Genomic DNA, 23,406 nt, shown 5'->3' with positions numbered 1-23,406 from the left:
TGAATAAATCCATGATTTATGCTAAACAACATGCTTTCAGGATTTAAATACCGGCGAATGGGTTAATGTCCTGTGGTTTGACGCAGGAATGGTTAATCGGACAGGCAGCAGGTGGAGAGACATGCAGACTGATGAGCAGCAGCAGTAGGAGCCACTGTGCTGACAGTTAGGGCTGAGCCTTGGAGAAATGAGCAACGATTTACTATTAAGTCCCTGAAGCAGGCAACATTTTTCTATTTAAAGAAACAGAAAAAACAGCGGTAGAGCGTACAGGCATGGTTTCTCCGTCTGCCTCTGACGTTGAACGGGACGCAAGCGAGTAGCACTTGCAGTCAATTGCTGGGCAAATGACTTGAGGAACTCTCGTTGAAATCAGCGGACAGAGAAAGCGGTTTTATGGGAAATGAATGTAACCGGGAAACAGCAACCTGAGCTGACCGAGCGACCCGCCAGCCTTTTGGTTCCAACTTCGGCAAGTAAACCTATTCATTTAAATGTATTTGAATGAGCTTAAATCAAGGGGCAGTTTGTCCTATTCCCGTGAGATGTTAAAGGGGCAGTTACACAGCGTAAGTTACGGCTTTTAGCTAATGTACAGAGTAAACGCCAAACTACCTCTAAAAAAAACGTCTGTTTAGTGTTTCCTTGCTTATAAATACTCGAAGATAGTTAGGCTTTGAAATTACACTCTTTCCCACATAAATGGCAGCATCTGCACATTTCGGCCTATATTTGTCAAACTATGGTGCTTGTACTTGAACAAACTTACAACTTTTACCAATGACATTTGGCAGCACTCCTCCATGCAAACACCGTGATCGTCTTATGAGGGAGTGTGACGTGTGCGTTGCACTACAAGTTTTGAACAAATGTTATTGACACACGGCATTGTTTTGCTTATTATGTGAATACCGAATCAACCAGAAGACCATGCTCCTTTAAGAAAGTCCCTGTGTCCGTCTGTACGAGATACGGAATTTGACCGATAAGCAAGTACACATACAACTACTGGATATGTGAGTGCAGGCTGGTGTGACGAACTTTCCTTCTGATGAAACGTCGCGTTTTGGTTGATTTTGCGTCTTGTGATTTGACAGGGTACAGCAGGTGTGCTATACTGACACACAAACACTACAGTAGCTTAACTTAACTTCGAATTTTGTCGACATTTCTTGAAGGTTTTAGAGATTTTTAATGACCATGCAGTTTTTCTCTGTAGAATATGCCTATTAAAAATATAGTTATATCTGATACCAGATTAAGGTATGGCTGGCTGGTTGTAAAGTTGCAGAGTACTGCAGCTGCATTCATTATATTAAGACTATTCTGACCATTATTTTTTTTTGTCAGACACAGTGTGTGAGGTGATCTTTCTTGGGAGCTTCATATGTAATTGGGCAGTGTGGTTTGGTTGCTTGAAAAATAATTATTTGGCCTTTTTTAACAGCCTTTCATATTCTGTGTCGACTGCTTAAAGCAAAATCCAACACATAGCACATCATACCTTACACTTAATGATGATGATTTGACTTAACTGCCAGTCTACATCTTTCCATGTAGACCTACACCTTGCATTGTTTTTCTTTACCGGTCAGTCTTCCATCCTAGTAGTTGGCTAAACACAAGCCATATTTGCTGCATGGTTTGTCGGTCGGTTATTGCCTCCACTGGATACATAGCACCTTTAGTTTTAGCCTTCCCCGCAGTCCTGCTTTGTGGCCACTTCCAATTCACGAAGCATTTGCCTTTAGAACTTAATTCTGCTTAGAGTGTGCTCAGTTTTTACACATTTTTCACTTACCACTGACTGATGGCTACAATTATCCAGTACACAGAGTTTCAGGTAGTAATTGGCTCTCCCAGAAACTCAGTAATGTCTGCAAGGCTTTCACTCCATCATGCATATTTGTGATCACCTGCCGGGTGTACAGTTTCAGAGTGTTAAGCGTGGACCTGATTGAACCTCAGTAGATACACTTTTGCAGGTCCTTAAACAGCTGTAATCAGAAAGGCTTGCAAGTGGCCTTCAATCGAATTCAGTGAACCTAAAACGACTCTTTAAAATTCTTGCATTTGGCTTTTTCAAACATGCAAAAATGAATTCTCATGTTTTTATTTGGCAATCACTGATCAATTAGATTGAAGAGCTGGGTAGCCACACTTATTTTAACAAGGTACATTGGGTGCATAATAAAAAGCAGATGTCTGTTATGTTTAAGTGTCTGAGTAGGGAGTAGGATTCTCTGTAATCCAGGTTGCAGCAGATCTAGGTAATCAAAGGTTTGTGTTTGTGACGGTCTAGTTGGTGCTGAAGATGTTTTAATAGCCGTCTAGATAACAAGATTTATACAGACAAGCAGGACATTTGGTGTCTACAGTGTGTGCATGAGTCTGGCTGTGTTTTTGAATTGTTTGTCAGGGTGTATTAGTGCTGTGACGGACAGTCAGCGTTTGCAGGGTGTTTACCTACTTCCCTACGCTTGGAGAGACTTCATCCCTGTCTCAGTTCAATTAGGATTTTTGTCATGTGAGGACTTTAAAATGCACTTTGTACACTTCTGTAGGCAATAGCATATTTTTCTCCTGGAGTGTAAATCCATTACAAAGTGTGTGTGTGTGTGTGTGTCTGTGTGTAAAAGGAAGACCTTAAGTTCTTAGTAACAGCAAGCTGTTTCAAACTAGTGATTTTTCTAAATTGGGTTGCACTATTCAATCTTAAGAAAACATTTGGAGCCGTTTGTACCAGCTATTCGCAAGTTCAGACTTAGCCTGTAGTTGTAACGTAGCCTAAGTGTTTAATAGCTGGAGTTTTACGCATCAAATAAAAAAAAAAAAAACTGGTTGCATTAAAGAAACTAGTTCTTACATAGAGATTAGTTGTTACTAAATATGAACACCCACTAATTGCCAGATGTAACTGTAGCTAACTGAACAGGCTGTTCTCATTTACAATTTGTGCACAAAGATATGAAAAATAATTCACTGTAATCAGTGTGTATTTGTCTGTAAGACCCACATTGACTGCTAGCGGCTGTAGTACATTAGGTGGATGATATGAACTGTTGGCTTTACGTTCAATATAGGCTCTGGACTATATATATATATATATATATATATATATATACACACACACACACACACACACACACACACACACACACACACACATACATACAGTGTATGTATGTGTGTGTATGAGTCTGGCATTACCAGACCTTCCTCCACAGCGCCGCGGAGAAGGGTCTGGTTAGTCCACACAGCAATCCGAGATGGGAGAATAACATGCAAGTTTATGGGCATTTCTTTAAACCAGTAGCAATTAACTTGGGCAGCGCTAAACAGCAAAATAGCCTTGGGATGGAACTTGTGTTGGTGGAACATGTATACGTTTAATGTGTTGAACTGAACCAACTGACAGAACTGATATCTCTTATATATGAGAGTAAAAGAGGAACAACATGGGTTGACATATCTAACTTAAACTTGATACATTGTGTTAAATAATGTAAAATTTAAATTCATCTCACCCAGAATTCACATGCAGCCCTACATGACCGCACTCTTGGTGATATCGACTTGTTAGTCAACATGACTTGTACAGAGGGAACAAGCAACAAGGTAAACTCAAAACTCAGATCACTACAAATGGGATTAAATACAGTGTGATGCAGAATGGTTATCAGGCAATATAACCATTGTCCCTTTCTAAAGGCATAACAAATAAGTGACATGCATGTCATAGGAAATTTCCAACCCCCTGTGGTCACACGCCTGAGGGTGTCTCCTGGCAGGAGCTGAAGACGCATAATTATACACCGGTGGAGTGTGAAAGCCAATGCTTTGTATTCAGGAAGTCAATCATATTTTAACCAAATCACTCCCGTTGGAGCATGAATATGTATTCTCTTTTAACGTTTCATTTTCCTAGAGCTATTCAGGCAATTGGAAAGCACAAAAAACAATCAGACATTATATTTTCAAACTGAAAGGTAATATTTAGTCTCTTTAATGATCTGAACGATATCCAATTTTCCTCCCGTCATTGGAGTCAGTCCTTCAAAAGGAATATGTGTAATTTAATGACCCCAGAGTAAGAATGCAAACACGTTATTTTGCTCCTTCAAGCAGTTCCTCCTTATGCTGTATTAAATTGTAGTGATACTGTACAAACCATTATATAGAGAGGTGTGTGTGTGTGTGTGTGTGTGTGTGTGTGTGTGTGTGTGTGTGTGTGTGTGTGTGTGTGTGTGTGTGTGTGTGTGTGTTATTTCCTATCAGGTGTCTCCACAGTTTCACTTTAAATTTTTAAGACACATGAACTAATGACGGGAACTTGAGGAACCCATGAGATTTGTGCATTAGGCCAAAGGGCAGCCTCTAGTGTTATATCATAAATTAGTATTTTTTTTTTTAAAGCTCATAATTAGTCCCTCTAGGAAGTGCAAAGATACATATATAATACAGTATTATGCACATGCATACTCCATGATTCAACTGACTACAAAACCAGGCTGTAACTAAAGTCTTAATTAGATAGGGTTCTTAATTTTTAAAATGTCAAGAGGATATGTTGTGTCATAATCCTGATACATCAAAACAAGTTGCACTGTCACTGTTTTTTAGAACCTTCCTTGAAATGTTTTCTTAGCAAATAAAAGGAAACTGGCCTTGTGCATTATTAATACCCACAGCGTTTCATTAGCATTCTTATTTAGATTTGAGGCAGGAATGTTATGCATTTTAATGTCCCCATTCATTTCCAAGTGAGATATAAAGAAATCTACCGTGCCCCGTTACCAACTGACAGTGGATTCTCTCACCACTTAAGAAACTGCACCTAATGAAAAAGCAATCGTTAGTTGTTGTTTTTTCTCCTTGAAATGGGAATAAAAGACTGTTGGAAAATATTCATTGTCCTAGATTAGTTCCTCAAAACCTACATTCAACCCAAATTACTCCTCCCGTAGTGCCAAAACGATAAGAACACCCAATCCCTACTCATGCATAACTCCTGGTACTTCACTTTTGATTGTGTGCGTCTGTGTTTGTATGTGAGAGAGAAAATGACACATGCAGTATACTCTTAATATTCAAAAAGTTAATGTTAACTTTAGAAAATGCACAGACCAGACTGTTCTAGTCTACTATTTCCCTTCACATGCAATAATCTCACACATGTTGGACGGTTTTAGGGAAACTGCCGGCCGTGATGCTATTTGAGCAGTACAGCTCTGTGATATGAGCCTCTTCAAACAATGAATTCACATCTGAGAGGAAATACTTCAAGTGGCTGGATTCCCCATGGAGCCACTTTTGAGTAGAAGATTGAACCAGGATGATTGTGGAAGATAATACATTTCTGTGAGCTTTGTGCATATTAGGATAGTTTCAGCCTGAAGACGGTTTATTGACCTTTCACAATTTTTATGAATGATTTACTTTGAAGGAATGGGTTGACATTTTGGGAAAAGCACTAATATGCTCTCCTACCCAGAGTTTGATGAGGAGATTGATAACACCCTCATTCCTGTAAGCTAAATATGAAGCTAGCAGCTGGTTAACTTGTAAAAACTACAGCTTGTGTGAAATGGTTCACAGTTTACTTTGTGTTGGTACAAATTAGACAAACGAGAAAGACGATGTTAATAAGTGCGCTTTAAAGGTGCTTGTTTTCACATTTTTGACATTTGGACTTAGCTAGGCTAGCTATTTCCCCGTTTCCAGTCTTTGTGCTAAGCTACATTAACTGACTGCTAGCTGAATTTTCATTCGGTTTTAGCATACGGGCATTATAGTGACATTGTTTTTCTCATTTAACTCTCAGCAAGAGTGCGGAGAGGAAGACTCCTTGGCAAATGTGTCCATCAAAACGTACGTGAAACATAACATTAACGTGGTTTGGTTCTCTTGTCATGTTTAAAAGGTACTTTAATAACATTGCGACTGTTTAAAGCCACCTTCCTGATATGTAATATTAGTTACACTAGCTTGCATTAACTAACTTTATGGTAATTCTCATCTGTTATCAGTGGAGAAAAGTACTGTACTAAAGTATAAACATTAAATACTTATAAGTAATTAACTTGAGTATTTCTATACTCCTATATGATAAAGAACAATATGATATTAAGTAATAATTGGATCCATAAGAACTCTTTATGCTGCCATAACTGTAACTCCAGTACAAGTCTGAAGAGTCAGGCACTAAGTATTTACTGTACAACAGTCTGCTGCAGTTTTCAAAAGCAAAACTCCAGCTGTTTTCGAAAATGCATTACAAACAGCTTGAGCAGACATGCTGCTTCATGAATGATTATAATCCATCACCGTGAATCAGAAGCCTGTTTTAATATCCCCTATAGAGCTGGATAAAAACACAGATATTGTGATATTTGAAGTCGGTCTGTTCTTCTGCAGTAACTGGGAACTCAGGTTTTCACGGTTTTGCCACTTTGCTGTTACCACTCTTATGTAAGAGTGTTTCCTGATGGAATGAAGTGGTAAATAGTAGCGTTCTGAAGCCCTGTTTGGTGAAATTACCAAAGTTGTCTCATTTAAAATGATGCATTAGGCTCATTAGTGCAGCTCCATCTCTGGGTTGTTTTTCATGGATTTTTGGGAAATCATTGACATTTTCAACCTTTTCAACTTAAACACTGCCAGGTAACACTACATATTGGTATATTTAAAATAATACGTTACTTTGGCACGGTTTCTAACTTACATTTTTGCAACTTCTAAAATGTGAATGTTGGCAAAATAGCAATCTCACAGTTTGTAAAATATGTGTGCTTCCAGTTTTGCTGTGGAAGCTGGACTTGTCTGCATATTAACTATGGCAAATAAATGAGCATATGCCTATCTATTCTATCTATTTCTCATGGTTGTTATAAATACTACAAATATATCACGGCTTTTTGCTCCAGGTATTAGCTCTCTGCTTGGATTTCTAAGATGATTATTAATAATAATAATAATAAAGAAAACCCAAACTTTTTTTTAAATTAATTTTTAGGGCAAATTTACAGTAGATGATAAATTAACATGTTTGTGTAACTGTAAAACCTTACATCCATAGCTATTTCACTGCTGACTCAACCCCGGGGTAGTTTTAATTGACTATAAAAAAAAGGATAAGTTAAATAGAGTGCTGGGTTTTATAATCTTCATCTGTTTTTAAATGTGCATATGTTTTAAAGGATCCAGATAAAAGTGCTCAGCTTGAGTTGTAATTGTGACACCTGTCAACATCATCCAGTACTTCTGAGGCTCTATGTATCCAAATGTTTCTTGGTAGTGTATGTAGTGAAGTGATGTAGACTGTTGTGGGTGTATTTTGGTCTTTTTGCAGGACGTGTTTTATTTTGTATTAGTCTAGTCATTATCTCCTACTCATTAACAACCCCTCGGTACAAAGTTTATTGTAGTTGCTCTGTAGTGAGAGAAAGGAATTGGGAGCAACGTCGGGCTATGGCCTAGAGACAATTCCACTCATCACAACTAATCATAAAACCCACCAGTTGTTTGTTATTGTGAAACTGAACTGATGAAATTGGGTGTGATTATTCAGAGAGCAACCTTGTCTAGTAAGTGTTGTAGTGTGATTTATAAAATGGCAAAAGATGTCAATTAAGGTTTTCAAAAGCCCAGGATGATGTCCTCAAATATCTTGTTTTGCGCATAAACAATATTCAGTTTACTGTCATAGAGGAGAAAAGAAACTAGAAAATATTCACATTTAAGAAGGTGGAATCAGAGAACTTTGACTTTTTTCAAAAAAAGAACTTTAGCAATTTAATTTAATAGGTGACCACTATTTTATGAATCTTTGTAGCTTTGGTATTGGTCAGGTTTTGTGTGTGTCTTTTTTGACAGTTGTGCTTTACAAGGTTAGTAATGTCCAAAATGTTTTCTTCACAGCAGCCAGAACAAAGTCAAATGTCAGCAATCTGGACAAAGAGATTGAGGAGGCAGAAATTATTCATTAGGATATGCGGAAAAAAAACTATGGTTTGTGAAATCATTGTATGCTAATAGTGTTTCATAAATGACTACAACAGCACATAGACTACAAAGTCCAATACATAATTGACTTGCTTAAGTGAAAACATTTATCAGGGACGCCTAGATGTGGGACACCTTGCACCAACACCACTGTCTCTTTAAGCATTGTGTATGGACTTCTGTAACCTTATTCTGTCACCTACAAGTAACAAAACTTAGCAATTCGAGCATATATGGCAATGCAAACTTAAATAATAAACCCATTAGATCTAGTTGTTGACTAGGGTTAGGTATTGTTTATTTGTTTGTTTATATATATATATATATATATATATATATATATATATATATATATATATATATATATAACAAGAACCAGATAGGAAAAGGGTATTTTACAATAACTTAAAATGCACCGCAAGGCGGGTGAGTTACAAGTAAACAAACCGAAATGAGGCACCGAAATTTTCGTTCTTATTTGGTCCCGTTACTTCCGTTAACGTTGGAACCGGTGCCCCATTGGCATTGTGTTTCGGTGCCCAACCTCATGTTTACACAAGGCTGAGTTCTGACAGCCAGTTCCATTGTGCATACTATTCCCAGTCGTACCGATACAAACTAATCTCTTACGTCACCTCTTATGCCAACATTTTATTATTATGTCACATTCTATCATATTCTGTTTCATGATGAATCATGCAGTTGAAGAAGCTGATTGGCATAACGTTTCTGGAATTCTACATTGTAAGATTTCGAGTGGAAAATAAAAGATTGATGTCCCCCTCGGAACTTTAGTTTGAAATGCAGCTTAGAACTTATATGATTTTGTCAAATCATCGATTCTGTCGATCTGTAAAACTGAGTTTCTCCGCAAAGAATCAAAAGCAAATAGCAAATAGAAATAGCAAAGTCATAGCCTTTCCTCATTAACACCACCTTTGTTCCGGAGAATACTGCAACTTGTGTCGCTAGCACCGGTGCGGGTATAAATGGGTATGGCAATCCCATGACGTTACGTTTGCATGCGCCAGTTAAGACCAAAATAACCTATTGGTCGACTTTAGGCCAATTTAACGCTCCTGCGTTAAATCGGTGCAGTGGGTATGTACTGTACGTGGAGATACCGACCCTACAGCGTAGCCTGACATGCACCTCTCAAAAAAATTAAATATTGTGGCGACATGGACCAACAACTTTGGTTGGTCCTCTTGGCCATGGCTCAGTAGCATCGAATTTCCGCCAACTCATTTCCGGGTTCTCTTCCACCATAAACGACAGGAATTCAAGGAGTGGGTTAACGTTTTGAAGCTAACCCCCCCCCCCCTCTCTCTCTCTCTCGCTCTTCCACACATTCCCAACTCATTTACGTGCCCGCCCGGCTAGTCTCATACAGACATACACTAGAACAGCGCAGTCCCACAAGTGTAGACATTAGCTCTGAAGGGAAATAATTACTGGTCTCGATGACTCTGCGGCGTTGACAATAGCTCTTCATTTCCAGTGAACTTTGGAAGGTGAAACGTTAAGAATGGATCTTAACAGCAGTGTTTTAGCAAAAGAAAAAATGCACGCTGTCACTTGAGAGCCACTGAAAAGCCAAGTAAGATCTCACTCCGATTCAATTCTTTCAACTCTGAGAAGTCTATTTCACCCCCTCCCAAAGGAACCACAACTGTGCTACCTTGGTACAAACACTATAAACAGTTGAGATGAGAGTTGACAGTTTGCAGCCGCTGTCTTACACAATTTAGAGGTGCCAGTGATTTTTAAAACCATGAGGCATTTCTCTCTTCCTGTTGTAAATAGACTATTGGTAGACTATTGTTGCTGTTTGCGCAGGTGAAAAAGCGTGTTGTGCTTAAAGCCGATATAGCCTACACTATTGATATCCTATGGAATCTGGTCAGCACAATTTAAAGTGTGTGTGTGTGTGTGTGTGTGTGTGTGTGTGTGTGTGTGTGTGTGTGTGTGTGTGTGTGTGTGTGTGTGTGTGTGTGTGTGTGTGTGTGTGTGTGTGTGTGTGTGTGTGTGTGTGTGTGTGTGTGTGTGTGTGTGTGTGTGTGTGTGTGTGTGTGTGTGTGTGTGTGTGTGTGTGTGTGTGAGATGTTTTTTTTTTAATTCTTTTTTTTTAATTATATCATTCTGAAACTTAGTGAGTTAGTGACCTTGCTTTGGGGGCTGAATAGTTTCCGGTCTATTTTTTATTGCTGCTAAACAGCTCCACTTCGTTGCGATAACTGAGCCTTTAATGACCGCAAGAAGCCTTAATCAGAGCTTATAGGGCACCGTCCAAGTAGCCTATTATTTCATTCAAGTGAAAAAGCACAGTGACAGGCGTCCTGTTGTGTATATTGGCTTGGGTTAGTTTTTATGTTTGCTCAAACTCCATTAAGTTCTTTTGGTGTGCAAGTCTCCATCTGATCACCTGTCTTCGTCGGTTTGGTAAAATAATGAGCACATTTTGTCATAACAAGATAGAGTGCACTATTTCCTATGGAATGAGAGTTTTGGTGCGGGGGCAGTGCTAATGGGGGCGGGGGGGGGTGCAAATTTTGGGTGGGAATGAAGATTTGCTTTGCTTTATTTAATCTGTTTTATTATTTAGTAATATCTACACACTGTTCTTGTATCTGCAAAATGAACAAGGGCAAACTGAGTAGTCAGTTTGTTTGTGATTTTGTAAACAACCTAAAACTACTTAAAAGGAACATATTAAATGAAAACTCTTGCCAAGAAAACATCTCAATTGTTCACCCCTCACCCCTAATTGGTATCATTCTGAATTTGTTTGCGATCCCGTTCTGTGATCATTTTATACCCTAAGTCCTGCATAAATACTAGGGGTGGGAAAAATAATCAATTCTTGGATACATAAATACTATTATTTGCCACATTTTAGAGTTTTGGTCATTTCAGAGACACTTTTGTCTGTGTTCTTCTCATTGATCTAAAGGAAGGAGCCCTACTCCCCGGTAGGGCTGTAATCAACCAAAGAAAATCTTGGTCGACTGAAGTCGTGAAAATTTCGACAAAAAATGGACTGGGGGGGTGCAATGTGGAGGCGCGGAAAAAATGCAAGATTAATTAACTGTATTGTCCCGCAGTACTTGTGCTTGTAGGTTATTTGCAGTATATTAAATCGTTTTTGACTTAATTACTTTGCACTGAAAGGCCACTCGTCTGTTGGCTCTGGCAGCGCTGAGTGCCTCGCTGTGTTGTATTATCTCTAAAACTTACTCTTTGAGTCCCTCACATTTTGCATGATGGTGTGGCATGCTGGCGCTGTACATTAACAAGTTCTTAAAACCTCAGCCCTCCACAACAGCAATGGGCTTATCCTGAGCAATAAAGTCGACAATAACTTCCGTGATATTATTTTTGCGTTTGGATGGTAGAGGCTTAACATCCAGCGGGGTCTGGGGGGGGTCCGGGGAATGCTACCGTCGTTGCGGGAGGGTGCGCCGGTGGTTATAAAACGATTATTAGACTATGAAATATGCCAATTCTTATATGTTTATTTAGCCTGCTCAAAACAGACAGGGCAAACTAACGCAGAAAAGTTAGCTTACCATTTTTAGGTGATATGCAAACTGTTGCTTGCAAACTTTGCATTCATTTTTTTGCCGTTATCTATTTTTGTAAAATGCTGCCACACTGCCGATGTCTTTGACATGGTTGAGGATGGATGCTCTGAAAACACCCCCATTAGCAATTAGTGCTTTCCACCCATAAACCGTACAGTCTATGCTTTCACTGGATGAAATAACAAGGCAAAAAATCTAAACCAATCAGAATTTTGAAGATTTCCAATGCTGACATGGTTATAAGCACTCCAAGCCAATGTGACAAATCTGGCTAATCACCAACTGTCCGGTCAAATTAACAAAGGACTGAGAGAGTAAACAAAGTATGTTTAAGAGAGCCCTGTAACTTAAACTCCAGTTCAGAAATCTCCACGGCAGGTGTGCTAAGGGTTCTGTCCGTTCAGCAACCAATGCTGTGATTTATTAGTCGCATTAGACTTCAGACAAACAGAACTCCCAACAAAATCTTGGTTTAATAAGATGAATCTCTCTAAGCCAGCCATGTGAGCACTGCAAATGTTTATTACTAACATAATTAAGGCCCTATCTTGCACCCGGCGCAGCACGGTGCAAAGCCTGGCGCAGTGTTTTTGCTATTTTAAGACTGACGCAGTTGTTCCCCCCCGGCGCCCACGTTTTTTAAATAGCAAATTCACCTGCGCCCATCTTTGTGCCTAACTGAGACCTAATATTTCATGGCTCAAAGTCTTATGGTCCCGCCTTGCTGTCGCAATTTTGACCTTCTTCCACTTTTGACCTTAACTAAACCAGCTTGCCACACTCCCTAGTATCAAAATCCTCCAAACTGCCCTCGCCATTGATCAACAAAAACCTGCTCTAAAGTCAATTGGGGCGGGGTGGCCTCTAGCTCCCCTAGTACATTGTGCGCCCATGTAGGCGGAGTCCTTTGGAGTGGCCCGGGTTCAAATCCAACCTATGGCATTTTGCCGAGTGTCATCCCCTCTCTTTCCCTACTTTCCTGTATATCCAGGGGAAAAGCCCCAAAAAATCTTTATTTAAAAAATAAAGTATATATTGCAGCATTTCATTGAATTTTGACAGCACATTAGTAAAATGTGCCTAGACTTGTGCACAGCGTGCGCACACTATTCTTGTTACACACACACATACACAGGGAAGCGCACCATTACACACATGCACAATATAAAAAAAAAAATGACAGTGCAAATCCGCCATCATAATATCAATGCCTCAAGGTACAAATGCTCTTAGCTTTTAAAGGGAAGGGGATATGACACTCTGATTGGTTTATTGCATGTTACGCCCAAAACACACCCATGAATTAATGAAGAAAGAAACTAAGTTTCCATCCACTTATTATCTGAAGTTGGCTAAAAAACAACTCAAGCAAATAAAGCTGGTGAAAGTGTGTTTTGATCCAACGGCTTTAAAGCAAATAAAAACCTTTTGCGTAATGACGTCACATGCTGTTTTGCGCTCAAATTGGTATAACGACTTGATTTGAGATGTTTTAAGGTGTTTCCCATCATTTTTGCACTGAACCACACAACATTCAAGCAAACATTTGCAAACAAAGTTTTTCTAGACAAAATGGATCACGTCGTCTACAAACAAATGATCAATGATTTGCAAACAAAGTTTTTCTAGACAAAATGGATCACGTCGTCTACAAACAAATGATCAATATTGCACAAGTGCAATATTCTAATATCTAATCTAATAATCTAATAGTGCTTATATGCCACTGCCAGCTGATAGTGAAATATCAAGCTATAATAAGAAAACAACACTGTCAACACATCGCTATGATGATGAACAGTTTTTCTGCAACATGTACCGCATTTTGAGCGCCTTACATAAACTCTGCAGGACGTTCCACGGCTTGTTTTAACCTTTGTATCCCCTTTTGCGAGTTCCTGATAAATAATGGCATTTCTTTGATTTTTGCTATCTAAAGTAGCCGTTATCTGTTGCTTGTGAATTAAATTCAAAAAGTCTCTTGTCTCCTCGTGCATCTGTCTTTGTTGACACCCGCCATGTGTGCAAACAGAGCAAAAATACTGGGCAGAAATAAAATAAAACGTATTCTTCTTTTGTTTTGTGGCGCGTTTTAACCATAAAATGACCTAAAACTTAATCATAATTCATTATTTATTCGGCAAATAACGTTTCCATCAACGTGTATTGCATAAGCTGTATATCGATCAAGATAAAATCCGATGAGACCGAACGTATTTCCTTTGAGTCAACATTCGTGAAATTCCATCGGATTTGACAGTTTCCGTGAGGAATTTTTCATTCAATATCAATTAATTCGGCTAATCCATTCGTGGCCCTGAATGAAAGTACTAGTGTCGTGAAGTGGATGCTGGCAGCCATGCGCTTGGTTCCTAGTATCAAAGACATTACCGTGCGCTTAGATCATTAAAATAGGGCCCTTATTTTTGTTCCGCCTTTGAAAATCATTTGTGCTTGTATTTTATAATTCATATCGTTGTGTTGGAGTGAATCGCAGAGAACAAGTGAGAGTTCGCTCACATACTGTATGAAGATCTATCTTGATGCCTCCAACAAAGCAAATTAACTATACATGATAACCCTCGGGCACAATTCATCCTTTCACAATCTATAATGTATGGACAACTTTTACATATGTGTAGCTTTGATTTTTCATAAATTTTGTACTTAGATTACCTTCTGTGCCACGGAGGATTTGGTGACTTTATACCTTTTGTAAATCTTTGAGTCGACTTGGCGGACCATTTTCCTCAACAGTAATTTGGTTGTAAATGGTAGTGAGTAGGGCTCCACCTTTTTCTGCGACATATATTGCAATAAAAAAAAAAAAAAAAACTACAGGAATGTTCCCCCTCTAAGACGGTCCAGCGGCATGCTCTCCCAGCAGAAAATGAACATTTTATCAATTTGTGTACTTTGAAAGAGCAAAATTAAGAGGCTAGATCTTTGAAGAAGTTTGTGCTCTGGTAAACAATTTAATCTCAAACACATTGGTTTTATAGATATTATTATTCTGTACAAGTGCAATTATTTATCATGGACATAGCTGTCTAAGGTTGCTTTCACACCAACCCCGTTTAGTTCGGTTGAATCAAACTAGACTTTGTTTGCCCCGCTGGTGCGGTTCGTTGGGGCAGGTGAAAACGCGGCAATCAAACTCTGGAGTGGTTTGTTCGTGGTGAGAACGTAATCCGCACTCAAACCACACCAACTATGCATACGCATGTCTGAGCTAATGTCTCCTGTAATCAGGTGTGTTGAGCAATCTGCAATGCAGCAGAGCAGCAAACTGTAGCAGCTTGCAGTGTTGCTTTCACAGAAACGGGCGGCGGTCAAGCTCGGCGTCCGTCACTCGCATATCCGTGGTAACACCAGCTGCCGCTAAAATTGGAGGCAGAGTGAAGTCTCGGTGACCAGAGCAGACATAGTAACATCTCTTGCAAAAAAATGTCATTGTAATGAATTGATCTGGTTTGACCATGGAGGTGCGAGAAATATGCAATAGTCCAGAACACAGGACCTTCTTCCTGTATTAACTTTCTTGCTCCTGCCACAAGACACATCCAACCAATTAGAGGAGTGGACATTCTTGCGTGATTTGTAATAACATTTTGGTACACTTGGATTTTTCCAGGTGTGAAGCCAAACCAAACTAAACAAAAAATTTAATTTGGCCCTCCTCATCTCCAACCACACTCCACCTCTTGGCTCATATTTGGATTAGTTGATGTCAGGCACTGTCAATATGGCAACGATCGGAGACATGGGGAGCCTCCCACTTTAAGCTTCATTTTGGGCTCTTCAGAAACCACAGAGACTAAGTTCATATTTAATACAGTCTATGATCCTTTTGTAAATTTAACAACTTGGGTCTCACAATCCTTGAAAAACTGATCTGACTTTAGCTGCTACGATTCATCCACATATTACAATCAAGCCTCACAGATGCCAATGACTTGAATCTAAACCTCCCCAGCCTTTTACTAAAACAACAAAACTGGACATTTCAAACTTCACAAATACGTGATGTATTGCAGAGCTGTGGATTGCATTAGGTTGTCAGCTTGGCACCCCCCAACAGTTTGTCTGTAAGGTTTAATTAAAAAAAAGAGGACACAATTTGACAACAATCAGCATGATGAATATGATATTCTGTCACAAGATTTTATCTCAATTTAGCTTTGAATATATTGCAAAAAATGTGCTTCTGCAGTGGATGTGTGATTTGAATGTTGTCTATGTGTTTATCCCATTGAAATAAAGACATTTTGACAGACTGCCTAAAGACAACATGTGATCTACACAAACGAGATGAGGTTGCGAGATGGCACCATAGTGAGTAGAATATGCTTTAAGGTCCCACATGCCTGCACACAGTCACACATGAACAGGCTGGCAGAAGCACAAAGCGGATAAATGATAAGAGCTGGAAACTTTTTCAGGGGCATCATTTCCCACTTCCCACACATTTTCACCACAGTGGATTTCTTTCTTAAGGGCTTCTTCACTAAATACTTGAAACATATAATAACTACTTCATAATCACTATATAAATCCATGACATGTCATACTAAAGCGAAGTCAAAGAAAATTTGGCCTACTGGTAATGAGCTGTTTTTAATTAAGGAAACCATTAAAGCTCTTGCTGTCAGTCCAGTTGTGTCTCATTAATGAAGCAAAGACAGATTTTCCGTCAAATGCCAATATTCCCGCCATTATTTAAGCACCACAGCAAGCATCAGTTCACAGTTTTTTATTTAGTTTTCCAGCAAATGTGATATGTATTTGAGCTCTGATATCAGCTGTATTATTGTAGATTAGTAAGTATACTAAACTTCACGTGTAAAACCTGTGCCACTTAATGTCCTTTTTTTATCATGGAGCTGAATTCATGAGGTGTGCAGCCTAGCTCAGCATACAGACTGGAAACATGGGGAAACGTTTCTCCTGGCTCTCAAAAATATGCCTTCCTCTAACACTGACTCAGTTACTGGATTTGTCTTTGTTTAACTCACTGTTTTCAAGGAGGCAAGAGTTTGCTGTAAAAGACTGGAAGCAGTTTCTTAAGTTGCATGCCTATGAGTGGGCATTTCCCATGGCAGCTGTGACTAACATCTGAGAGCTGACGTTGCTAGATGTATCGTGAACCTCTTTTGCATTACTGACCGGAGCCTGTCACACTGTATAGCCTATGAGTGATGATTAGGAGTGTAACTTTTTTCAACCACTGATAGATATTTTAAGAGCGTCCTCTGCTGGACCACAAGGCACACTATTTCAAATGATCTTTTGCGCTAATAAAAGTGAAAAATAGGTTGTTTAACATTATCTTTTCCCCTTAAAAGGCCTATAATGTTCAATGATTCTAACTCAACATTGCTTTTTTTGTTCATGTCATTTCAACACCTGCTGAGCAAATGGCTATTAAATAGAGTAGCACTAGGTAGCATTAGCTGTCACTTTTTCATGGGTCCAGTTGTGGTTTATGGCAAATGACCAAACAGTCAAACTCTAGGCAATGAGTAGTCCTCATATACTTTGTGTTGCGATTCAAATTAAGTCACGGAGCAAAGTGTTAAAATCACAGTTGGGACTAAACATCTGCTAAGAACATATTTTATACAAAGTGCACACTAAACTAGTTTCGCAATGTCTTTTTGTAGCTATTTTTTTATATTGTTGGTAGCCAAAAAATGTGAACAAAATATCTTTTATTACTGGTGTGTCAAACTCTTCAACAGAGTAATATAAAGTGTATGGCCTAGCTTGGAAATCGTCATGGATACATGAATGTCCCTGAACCATGACTTCTAAAAAATTACTTTCTCATATTACTAATCCGCATTTTTTTTTTTTTATTACGTTTCAAAAGGAAATGTATTTTCTTCCAAATTACATTTGTTTCAACACGTCCTTGAACTAGTGAAAAGCGGGCATTGTGAAGCGGTTTGCTTTGTTTAAACAAAACTGCTTTATTAGGTCTGAGAAAAATCCATAGTTTGTGTTTAAAATAAGTTAATTTAGTATCAAAAATACTTAGTTAAATAACTCATTGTTTTGTTTTCACATGGGAGACAAACAACTCTCATGGATGAAAGTCCAGTGTTTCACCCATCCATCCACCCCAACCTCCTGTTGTGGACTCTATGCTGACTTTGATTAGAAATGTATTTGTGATACATCAAGTAAAAACATAATGCAGAACAAAATACAGTAAGTTTCCCTCGAAACGTAACTGAGAATGGAGTTTAATTGTATGGGAAGGTAATTTTTAGCACACAGGGCTTGAATGTGTGATTTACTGTTGAAAAGATCAAAGACAACAAACGATAAGTTGCATAAGAGAGTTGCCTAGAGGTTGAACAGTGACCTAGTAAAAATATTGGTAGATGGTCCCTGGGACTGACTCATGCTGTCTTTGTGTGCCATCAAACGTTTAGACTTGTTTTGTGTAACCTGAACGTATCTATTGTGTAGCCCAGAAACTATATCTCCACAAAGCTTCCCACCAGAAGCCTTAATTTACACTTTGTATCCTTTGGAAGGAACATAGCAAGACCTTAATTTTCATAGACACTTAAAGGGGCACTATACAGTTTAGCTCATTTCTTTACTCTGGATCAGCCAAGATATGGCAAAATGCAATTGTAATGTAACAACCTTTATTGTTCACTTCTGCATATGATAAGCAAATGTAAAGCATTGATAAAAGGGTTAAAAAGGTAAGGTACTCTACATCGTGCTCTACTTGTTATTGACAGTGTTGTAGGAGGCATTTGATGATGCTCCAGCCAAAAGGGAAACCTAGAGTAAAACCTGTTTCAGTATCAAATGAAAGAGGGGGTGGATACAATAGCTGAAATACAACAGAAGCATATTACAATAAATCATACCTATATGAAGCTTCTAATTCCCATTTCTGGTGAGACTGACAAAAACATGCTGATTGAAGTCTGTTGTAACTTTTGAGGCCATTGCTTGTGGTGCATATGTATTGGACATACAGTATATTTATGTTCTTGTTAAATTTGTTCCCTCTTTGCATATTAAGCCATTTCCTAAATTTACATTCAAGTCACTTCAGTGGCAATAGTTTTCCAATCAAACACGGGCCGCCCTTTCAATAGTTTGTCAGATCATCCATCAATTGTTTTACCTCCTGTGACTTGAGTTTGAGGAATCTTAGGGAAAAAATGGACTTCAATACCACTTCACCACTTCAATATTAAACATTTCAAAACTTGAGGGAACATCTCACCGCTGTTATTGGTGCCCAATTAAAAGTCACAATAGTCATTTGCGAGTTCTATAGACAAAAAAGTCCAGGTTATTTTTTCTTAATGAGAGAGTTATAATCAGAGTTGCTTAATGATTTAGTTGTGCAACTTTAGGTGTTTGCAGGTAGTGACGGAGCTATAGTGTAAAGTGTGATTTTGTGTGCTATGTTCTTTTTATCTTTGCTGTTGTTGTCATATCTGTCCTCAAAGTGTCTTGTGCAATTTCCTGAACTTTTTGTTTATCCCTTTTCTTAAAAGGTAAGGATAGGAAATTTGAAGCATGCAATTCCTTTTTTTTTCTTCTATTGCACAAAGGTTCACACTTTCACAATGTCAAGCAAAACCAATTAACCCAAACCTACACCAGTAGAATGGGGTACACAAATGACAAATGAGGAAAGAGGATTAAAATGTCCATTGTGTACATAATTGCTCTGCTAGGCAAAATGTCAATGCTCTTCTCAATTCCAACAGACAAAATCTGGAATTGCTTTGCTGTACAATGAGGAGACCAACAATACCTACGATGTCTGCCTAAAATTGATCAAAGACGTATTAACCATACAGAAGCTGGATGTGGTTTGCACAAGTGGAAGTGAATCCCAAGTAAATGTAAGTGCGCCCGAGGGCTCCCGACTTGCATTGTAATTCATGCTGCATAACTCCAGAATAATGTTTCAATGTTCACAATATCCTATTGCCAATAAAAAACTCCCACTTTCTAAAGCACAGAACTGTTGTACTGCGAAGACAGGCGACTGGCGGTCTGGGCCTAAGCATCAAAGTAAGCAGATATGTTTTGATTATGAAGGGACTAAAGTGGGAATGAAAAAGGCTTTGCTTTGCAGAGATGAAAGCAGTTTTGGCAGCAAATTTCACCACCATTCAATAACGCTGATCCCCATCTTTCCCCCCTGCTTTTCAGGGAGGTGCGGAGCACAACGTACCTGTGGTTATTTCTAAAATTTTCAAAGATCAAGTAGGTAAGAATATGTTTTATTCTTAAATACTGCAATGTGAATTTGGCAACGGTTTTTAATGCAGTGTGAAATGTCATTAATCAAGTTGATTATGGAAATTATATTTTACAGGTGACATTTACGTTCACAGTGACATTTTGAGGGCATCATGTTCAGAAGAATGATGAAATTGGTCCAATTTGGAAGGGAGAGGAATAATAAAATTTTTAACATGTACATAATTGAGCATTCTTTTTTCCAAAGTGAGTTGAGAATTTTGATATCAATCTCAAAATTGGGAAGGTTTGTTTCAAGCCCAGTTTGTAACACAGACTTTTTGTTATAAATGTGTAGTCTAGACCCGGATGACATCCTCAGGGTTATATCCTCAGACTTCAGAAAACTCCCTCTAGAGCAACAGAAGATATTGTACCACTGCACAGATTGAGCGGTACGCCTCAGGACGAGAAACTAAACTAAACTGCCACTTAATGCTCATTTTTTATTGTGAAGTTGAAGTCAGGAGGTGTGTAGCCTAGCTTAGCATAAAGACTGGAAACACAGGGAAACATTTAGCCTGGCTCTGTTACTTGATTTGTCTTTCTTTAACTCACTGTTTTCAAAGAGGTAACATAGTTTGCTATAAAAGAAAAACACAGAGTAGGTAAACCAGGTTAAAAGAGTAATGCACCATCGCCTCATCAGAATCATGTTTGTCGGTTAAATTTTAAGAGTGGATATCATCTCACTACCCTGTTAGGATGCGATATCAGAGCATCGTGTGAGTGAATTATTACAAATTTTTCCTTATTCGTTTTTTTGGGACACAAGAGAATCATGTCTTTATATCCCCGTGGACATTAAGAGCCCCTTTCACAGAGCTTTACAAATCTTTTCACAACCGAGCTTTCGTTGTTTCCTCCCGTGCCTCTGCAAATGACTTTATATCCTGATTAGTTTCAAATTTCATGCTTTCCTGTGTTCTTTCTCTGAGCTGTAGGATGTTGCCAGAGATTAGCCAGACAGAGACAATGATTGCTATTTCCACCACATTACCAAGTATGAAATGAGCAATTATTTTGTAATGTTTTCATTAACCTCTGACACTTGACAACTGACGCCTTCAGCCGATCAGACGGGGAAGCTCTTCGTCGGGGACGCTGTGTTGCAGGTTGGTACATGACTTTGTGACTTATTTCCGTCGAGGTTGATTTGGGTCACTGCCAAGAGTGGCAACTTGTTGTAATTTCAACCCTCTTCTGTTTAAACTTTGTATAATTTCATTTAGAAAATGGGAAGAGGATATTTTTTTAAGTTTGAACTGTGTGATTTTAATCAAAGCTATCTTTCAATGTCTCTATTCCTTGTTTGAAGAGACAATATTGTGCTCAAATATATTCTTTTTGATTCATAATACACACTTTCAATTAAACTAAACGGATACCTCATTTTCAGATTCTCTGGTAGATTAATCATAAGGTCACCAACAAATAATAGCTTCTGTTCATCAGAATCATGATCAAAACCCAAAGGTATCTAATATTTGGTAATGATATGTATTTAATCTTTTAAAAAGTTAATTTGAATCTGTCTGGCAGGTTTATTGGGTGTGCTGTTTATCTAGAATATTAAGTAGATTTATTGGACAGCCAAGCAATATTAACACTCGGATTAGAAGTTTGTCTGAATGATATTATGAATTGAATTGCAATGGCTTCAACATTTGGATCACACCACTTTCATATTTATTTGAAATGACTTTCAATTGTCACACAGCAGAATATTGCATCTATTTGCATACTTTAAGCCATGGCAGGAGATAGGCAGCAAATTGGGTGGTTTTAGAAATGCGATTCAAAATGAAAGGATATCGGTGTATAGCTGCTATAGCCCACAGCCAAATAGATTATGAGACAGTGGACCCCTAGAAAAGGACATGTAAAAGTCTGTGTCTGTTTGTTGTCTGGTGTTTTGCGTCTCTGTGGTGCGTTTTTTCTGCGTCTGTGATGTAGTCGATTTGAATCTCTTCATGGTGGTGTTGGTTCTCTTTGTGGTCATTTTGCGTCTCTTTATGATCATTTTGTGTGTCACTGTGGTGTGGTTGTTTTGTGTTTTTTTGTGGACGATCTGCTTCTTTTTGTGGACATTTTGGTGTGTTACTTTGCGTCTCTGTGTGGTTGTTTTGTGCCTCTTCATGATCATTTTGTGTGTCTGGTGTGGTCGTTTTGTGTCTTTTGATTGATTCGCTTCTCTGTGGTTTTGTGTGCAGTTGTTTTGCTTCTCTTTTTGCATTGTTTGTGACGTTTTGTGTGGGCATGGGGCCCGTTTCAGGAAGGAGGTTTAAAAAAACTGAGTCTAACCATGAACTAGGAAACCGAGTTGTTGGTTGCAGAACAGCTGATTTGAGTTGGTTTAATCAACTCAGAGTGGGTTTTCTCCGAGTTAAGGATAAGGTTATGTAGGCTACATAACAAATAGACTGTGAAGAATAACAATACCACTCAAACTGGTAATTATCTGGAAATGAAAATGCATCTATAGTCGGGGCCTCAATATCATCTCCCTAGGTATGATGAACTCCCTGTGAGGTAATACAGCTTCTTCATTAACGGGATTGTCGACAAAAGGAAATGCCATGTTTTGAGGAAAAAAGTTTTACACTCTGCCTAACGTGTTTTTGGATTCATGCAGCCAACAAACGTAGCTAAAATGCACCTGATACAGAATGAATGAATGATGAATGAATGAGGAAATGAAAGAGCGCTGTGTCACAGGGAGGAAACTGAGAGAAGAGAACCTGCTCCCAACCAGGTTAGTTTCACAGACTCAGTTCCCATAGTAACTGACTCAGAGTTAAAGTTACCTGTCTTTCTGAAACGGGCTGGAGTTACCCCTCTCAGGTTTGAGTAGTCTGAAACAGAAAACCCATCTTTCAGAAAACCCATCCTTCATCTGAGGGTTAACAAACTCAGAGTTTTCACTAAACCTTCTATCTGAAACGGACCCCAGCACCCAGTGTGTCCATTTAGTAAGGGTGAAATGGTCTCAGAAGTCACAGTTTGGTTCATGCCCCGGGTTTAGGAGTCATTGTTTGGTGCCGTTAAAAAAAAAAAAAAGTTTTGTTTCTTTTCATTTACTTTGACAGACACTAGTACAAGTGTCAAAGTCAGACAAAAAGTCCCTTGCTGGGGACTGACGTAGCATATTACCAACTTGCAACTTTGGTAAACTATTTTCATTATAAAAATACGGAACATTTTAAAATGCCTGCATTTCCCTGTAATAGCTCACAATGGGCTATACAACTGAAAAACATCTCTTATGCTATGAAAATACAAAATATGGGTTGTTTTTTCCCTGTCCCAGTGATTGGCACATTTGGGTGATGTGTTTCCTTTCCCATACCCACAACGGTGGAGCAGCACACACACCGTCTTAATCTTACCGTACCATGACAATTTGGCGCCAATACAGGAAACGTTACAGCCCTATCGTTATAGTTACAGTAATCCATCCATGATGTCAACAAGCCAACTACCTATTACCTTCTGGCTCTGTTGGGGGGGGGGGGGGGGGGGGGGG

General features: G+C 38.8%; 1 protein-coding gene and 1 long non-coding RNA gene across 2 annotated transcripts in view; one reads left to right on the top strand and one right to left on the bottom strand.

Annotated features, from left to right (window-relative positions):
- Positions 1-77: 77 nt before the first annotated feature.
- Positions 78-23,406, top strand: part of sntg2 (syntrophin, gamma 2) — a 64,370-nt gene continuing 41,041 nt past the window's right edge. Inside the window, exons 1-5 of the mRNA XM_034857950.1 lie at positions 78-472; positions 19,340-19,477; positions 19,593-19,649; positions 19,791-19,848; positions 20,952-20,995. Coding sequence (XP_034713841.1) covers positions 404-472; positions 19,340-19,477; positions 19,593-19,649; positions 19,791-19,848; positions 20,952-20,995 — 366 coding nt within the window. The 5' untranslated portion in view covers positions 78-403. The remainder of the gene's footprint in view (positions 473-19,339; positions 19,478-19,592; positions 19,650-19,790; positions 19,849-20,951; positions 20,996-23,406) is intronic.
- On the bottom strand, positions 4,272-8,544 carry LOC117935640. Its single transcript, XR_004654796.1, has 3 exons — positions 8,440-8,544; positions 5,597-5,602; positions 4,272-4,282 (listed from the first exon to the last, which is right to left on the bottom strand). It is a non-coding gene; the product is annotated as an uncharacterized LOC117935640 (long non-coding RNA).

This window comes from Etheostoma cragini, chromosome 20 (genome assembly GCF_013103735.1).
Source record: "Etheostoma cragini isolate CJK2018 chromosome 20, CSU_Ecrag_1.0, whole genome shotgun sequence".
In the NCBI taxonomy this organism is placed as follows: Eukaryota; Metazoa; Chordata; class Actinopteri; order Perciformes; family Percidae; genus Etheostoma; species Etheostoma cragini.
Note: the sequence above shows the minus strand (reverse complement) of the source record. Positions and strands in the feature narration are given on the sequence as shown.